General features: G+C 32.0%; 1 protein-coding gene across 6 annotated transcripts; it reads right to left on the bottom strand.

Annotated features, from left to right (window-relative positions):
* Positions 1-605: 605 nt before the first annotated feature.
* Positions 606-4,249, bottom strand: LOC137813324 (uncharacterized). Of its 6 annotated transcripts, none has more exons than XM_068615479.1 (5): positions 4,116-4,249; positions 2,639-2,900; positions 1,823-1,910; positions 1,333-1,399; positions 606-1,037 (listed from the first exon to the last, which is right to left on the bottom strand). In XM_068615479.1, exons 2-5 carry the CDS (start codon positions 2,850-2,852, stop codon positions 984-986), a joined length of 423 nt encoding a protein of 140 aa, XP_068471580.1. In that variant the 5' UTR covers positions 2,853-2,900; positions 4,116-4,249; the 3' UTR covers positions 606-983. The 6 variants fall into 6 exon arrangements, with proteins under 6 accessions (XP_068471580.1, XP_068471577.1, XP_068471578.1 ...); XM_068615476.1 differs by having other exon boundaries at positions 4,082-4,227; XM_068615477.1 differs by lacking the exon at positions 4,116-4,249 and adding an exon at positions 3,839-3,973.
* Positions 4,250-5,573: the final 1,324 nt, after the last annotated feature.

Here is a 5,573-nt window from a genome sequence, read left to right on the forward strand (position 1 = left end):
TTGGTACTTTCTTCACATTCTTATACGAGGTTATGATAATTCCAATCTAATCGGCAAGTTAAATAATAGTAATGTTTAATTTATCATTTTAATAATTTTCAGCTTGTAATTTTTAAGGTATTATGGGATTATTGACTTTAGTGGGAAATGAAAGGGAGTAAAATCAAGCTAATAATAGTAAGACAAAATAATATTTGGAAATATCTATGTTTAGTGGTAAAAACTCACATTCTAATATTTCATTTCATGTTGTAAATTACTTCTTGATATGACATTTTTAATGTAGGTTTTATTTTTAACCTTTTCTTTTATCTTCAATGAATCATGCACAGAATAAATCCATTTTCAAAGACATATTTGGACAACATATTCCAAAGACATCCATTTTCAAAACTAAAAAAAAAAATCGATACAATTTAAGATCTCCATTGAGGAGGTAACAAGGAGCTTGTGAGAGCAATTGGTTATTATAAAAATAAAAACTGGATTATATAACCATAAAGGAATAGTCAAGAAAAAAAATGCATATAATATTATTCTTAAGGACTTCAAAGGTTATATAGTTTTAATAATGTTATAACTATATATTCTAGACCATTTCTTACAATAATCAATTATTTTAACTCAAGTTGTCCTTCTTAATATTTTTTATTCACTCTCTTTATTTGTACATTGTCACATCATTTAATAATGACTAGTGAGAAGAACAAACATTGGCTCTCAAGTCTCAGATATTACAGAAACTTGCAGCAGCTGAAGCTGAATTATCCCTTTGCAGATGAATAATTTGTCTATGAATCACTCCACCAAAGAATCAAGAGTTATACAAATGAAGTAATCTAATGGATTTGGAACAAGAAAAGAAGCTACACAGAGAAAGAGAAAATTTGGAAGTTCTTCCCTTCACAGCAATTGTGACAACAAACAAATTCCACATCACCTTTCCTCCAAAATCCTTGGAAAAAAAATACAATTTTGTTTGGTCATCCATACAAACCCTCTTGCTCCCAAACATCAACAAGAAAGTCAATCATTTCCTATCACAACATATGGTATAAACAATTAGTGATATGTTCAAGAAAAGGGTGGGAGGCTTGTGAACCAAGCTACCCCTTTTGTTTGAGTAAGTGGATATTACAAGAAAAACAATGCTAATTACCACACTTCTTACAATTTGGTTTCATTGATTGGAATGAGACAGAATCATTAAATAGGATGTGAAATCCACATTTTTTTGTAATTTTAGAAAATATTGTGTTCAAAAGAATGTGTTGCTAGTGTTTTTCTTACTAAAATATGAATAGATGAAGAACTAGGTTCAGAAAATCATACTCTCAAAGGGATGCGTTGGGGAAAGGGCTTGTTGTTCCCAAGTAGGGTGTCACTGGTGGCATTGTAACTGTGGAACATAAGCTCAGAATTAGGAGGTTTGCAAACACCTCAAAAAGACATATCTTTGTACAGAATTCCTTTTAGGTACTTTATGCTCTCTAATTAGAATGAGTTTCAACTCCAAGATTTGCATGGTAAAAGTTATGGTAAAGGTGAGCAGCATAAGCTATCAAAGTAAAATTATAATTTGTATTAGCATGCACCACTAAAAGCACTTAAGAATCTGCATGCAAGTTTTGTCTAAAAAGAATAACTATAAATGAATGCTACACAGTTTGACATTAATCATACATAGCACTATTGTAACTCAGAAAATTATCTATTGCTTCTCTTTAGTGCAGAAAATTATACGCATTCTTGAAAGAAAAAGGGAGTACATATTCTAACTCAGCACTTGAGATTTCACCCTGGAATGTCTATGTTTATTTACCTTATTCTTGGTTCTTGAATTTCTGGGATACTCTCAGACCCTTTGTTTCCTACCCATTGTTGCCTTATTTGGTTCCAGAGAAGAAGCCCTGCATGGATCAAACTTTTCAGTCAGAAATGAATGGAATCAAAGAATTATGCATACAGATAAACCAAAATCCTGAAAACAGTTTCCAGAAACAGTAGTTTTAGTACTGTTTTACATAAGTAAATTGACTGCAAGGATACATCAAGATTAAAGAAATTGCACTTACAGTTTACAACAACAGAAAAATAGAGAAAGGAATATAGCAAGACATTCAGTTATTGTATATCAATTCACTTTCTATTCTTGAACCCTTTATTTTCTTCTTCTTCTTTCTCTCTCTCTTCAATTAGAGCATGAAAGGAAAAAGGAAAAATGTGAAATGAAGTTGCATTTCAGAATGAACATAAGAAGATGACTTGCGACCTACACCAAGGAAGTTGAATTGTAACTGTAACTTGATGTTCAAGGTGTTTGATGCAAACATTTGTGAAAATATTAAAGACGAATACTAGCAACACATTTTCTGATTGCTCTTTCTAACACAGTCTCTACTATCGGTTAAAATTTGTCAAAAATTACAAAGTAATTAGTTAGACTCATTAAGTAAGATGTGAAACCTATAACATTTTATATTTTCAATAAATTTTATAGAAGTATCTAGTTAGCATTTCTCAATATTAAAACAATAGCAAAAAAGAGCTAAGACTTGAGTAACTCTATGAACGATCAAGCAAGAGTGTTTCCATAGCAGAGAACCAACAGATAATGAACATATAGGAGCAAACTTGCCATGGTTGACAAATTCAGGAGGACCACTTTGACTGCTTCCACTACTTTGAGGATCAGAAGGATTATTTGATTTTCCGATTGATGAGATGCTTCTCTGCGAGTGAGCTGCACTGTGGTCTAATTCAGAGGTGCTGCTGCTCCAGAAACCATCTGGTCCATCCACTTTAGTCACTGCTAGTTCTCGAGTTCTTAGTCCTTTAGAAGCTTCATCCATTGAAATAATCCCTGGAGCTTTTTTGCAGCATCCAAGACAACCTATGTTCTGTAGCAGGTTAAACCATAAGCATGATCAACACCAACTATTAGTAACATTCATCTACCAGCTTGAATAAAAAGATGATGTTGATGATACAGAAGAATTGCTGGTGGTACCAATTATAACAGATATGAACTTCCTCATATAACTAACTTCTATGTTTATTTGTTTACAATCAATGTCTTACACAACACAAATACATGATTATTTGTAAAATGAAAGATTATGGAAAAATGCTCTCAAAATTTAAATGTAACTATCAAGTTCAAACCAGTACTATATAGTTTTTCCTTTTTCCTGTCAATTGAATTTTCAATTACCTGAATTTACATATGAACAAGAAAAAATTGAAACAAACCTGTGCCTAGAACAGCTACAAGGCTCACTGCTATAGAGATATATGCTAGCACTATGGTAAGTGCTAACTGTTTTGACAAGATATCAATGGAAGCAAATAGGAAAAACCCTATTCCTAAAATAGAAATAAGCATAAAATAAGTCTCTCTTACACAGAAAAAACCCTTGCATTTGAGCTTTAACCTATCCATGGAAGAGAGCATAAGAACCCGAAACCAATCACCACAAAACACTGAAAATGAGGGTTTCTTCCCAAAGCATCTAACCAACGGTTCTAGAAAGCAACCCCTAGAACACATTTGTTTGATGAAACTTTCACAGAAGCAAATTGTATGTATCTTATGCAAACTTCCAAAGAATCCAAAGAAAGAATGAAAAACAACAAAAAGCCCCATCAGGCTACCCTGTTGACATATCTTTTGCTTGCTTGAAAACTAAGCAAGTGCAAGCAAAGATTCCAAAACATGATTAAAAAAGTATTACAAACTTCAGAGAAGAACCTTAACATACCCAGAAAGATTAAAAGATGCAAAGCAATAAAAATTTCAATTTTCTAGAAATCAGCCTCACAAAAACAGCAATATCACCTTGATCAAGGCAACTAGTGACTTTGGATCTTTCATATTGACCCATTTTCACTCATTGCTAGACAAAACCTCAAAACTCACTTGGTGAAACAAAATCACACAATTATAAATAACACATTGAAAAAGTTATTTTCTTACAGATTAAGTAATAAGTGGGGCAGTAGAATAGTCACATTCAAAAAACAGCAATTGAAAATTCAGCTGCCAAACCAAGACAAACAACAAAGACAGTAAAGAACTCACCCCATGCACGCCATAGACCAAAGGTGGAACGTACCTACACAGCTGCATTTACATAAGTCAAAGAAGAAGAGATTTTTCACACAAAAAAATGTGAATTCTTGAAGGGAATAATTCAATGCTGCATGCAGATTAACAGTATTGAATAAATAAAAAAGTAGAGAATTTCTTAGACTTTGATAAAAGAAAGGAGGGGAGACATAAAGCTAGCAAATATTCGAGATGTTTTGTTCTTGAAAATAATGGGCACGTTTGGTTGCTGAGAAATTGTAAGAGAATCCAAAACATGATATTCTCACCCTTTTGGTCGGAAACACAATCAAATGAATCTTGCTCATAAAGAAGGTTGCTTAAGAATAGGAGTGGAAATGGTTTGGAGTTACTACATTTTTGTAGTTTGATTCAAATTAGAGTTTGAAGCGTAATTTTAATATAGGATTAGTTTTAAGCTAGTTTTTTAAAGTTTAATCTGATTTAAAAGCTTAATACAACTTATGAAAAAATGTTTTAAGTACTGCATTTTGTATAGGTTAATCATTAATAAACAGATTATTTATATAGTTTTTTCAAACAAATTAATAATTTCAAAATATTAGAATTAAAATTGATATAATAATTATAAAATAATAATAATAATAATAATAATAATAATAGTAATATTAGCTTCTGGATTACATAATCTGGAAGTTTTTTTTCGGATGCATGATTATTTTTCGGATTATGTAATTCTAAAGTCTTTTTTAGCTTTTGGATTATGTAATCCAGAAGTCTTTTTTCAAATGTGTGTCCGGATTACATAATCCAAAAACTACTCTATGGGATGATACAAAAATGATAAAAAGGTATTTTCACGTTTTGTATGGAATAGAAAAAAAACCTATAAAGGGGTAGGAAGAAACAGTCTATAAACCCACATAATGCACCGGTCATAGAAATTGGGCTAAACAAAAAAAATTCTAAGCTAGGAATACGAAGACGGCAGTTTCTCCTGCACCCCTATATTTTTCTTCCTGCACCCCCACAATTTTGTAAATTTCGAAACTGACCTCCACAATTTCGGGATTTGGGAGTGTGTTACGGATTCATCAATCCGGAAGTGAATCATGTTGCATTCTGGATGAGGGGGTGTTCCAGAAGCAAAGTTTGCATAAATTATTGATTTCTAGATTGTTGAATCCGGAAACCTAATTTATATTACGGATTGGTGGATCCGGAATGATTTTTTTCATTATCAATTTTTGAACGGAATGCATATTTTGAATTATGGATTAGCGGATCTAGAATGGTTTTTTCAATTATGGATGTTTTGCATCTTTTTATTTTGGATTAACACTATCATTTATGTACTACCGGAAGCATCAATCTGGGAGATTACCGGATGCGCCAATCTGAAAATTTACCGGAAGCTTCAATCCGAAAATTTACCGAATTTCATAATCCGAAATACAAAAAAAAAATGTACAGTTTATATAGGGACAATTTTGTCTTTGCGCAA

This window comes from Phaseolus vulgaris, chromosome 1 (assembly GCF_000499845.2).
Source record: "Phaseolus vulgaris cultivar G19833 chromosome 1, P. vulgaris v2.0, whole genome shotgun sequence".
NCBI classification, from domain to species: domain Eukaryota; kingdom Viridiplantae; phylum Streptophyta; class Magnoliopsida; order Fabales; family Fabaceae; genus Phaseolus; species Phaseolus vulgaris.

Excerpts from the sequence above, each read along its gene's own strand:
- LOC137813324 (XM_068615475.1), bottom strand. The coding sequence starts at position 3,646 with ATGGGGCTTTTTGTTGTTTTTCATTCTTTCTTTGGATTCTTTGGAAGT. Across the intron at positions 2,901-3,403 it reads AATGCAAGGGTTTTTTCTGT|AACATAGGTTGTCTTGGATG; the intron begins GTAAGAGAGACT and ends AACCTGCTACAG. Across the intron at positions 1,911-2,638 it reads TCCTGAATTTGTCAACCATG|GGCTTCTTCTCTGGAACCAA; the intron begins GCAAGTTTGCTC and ends TGATCCATGCAG.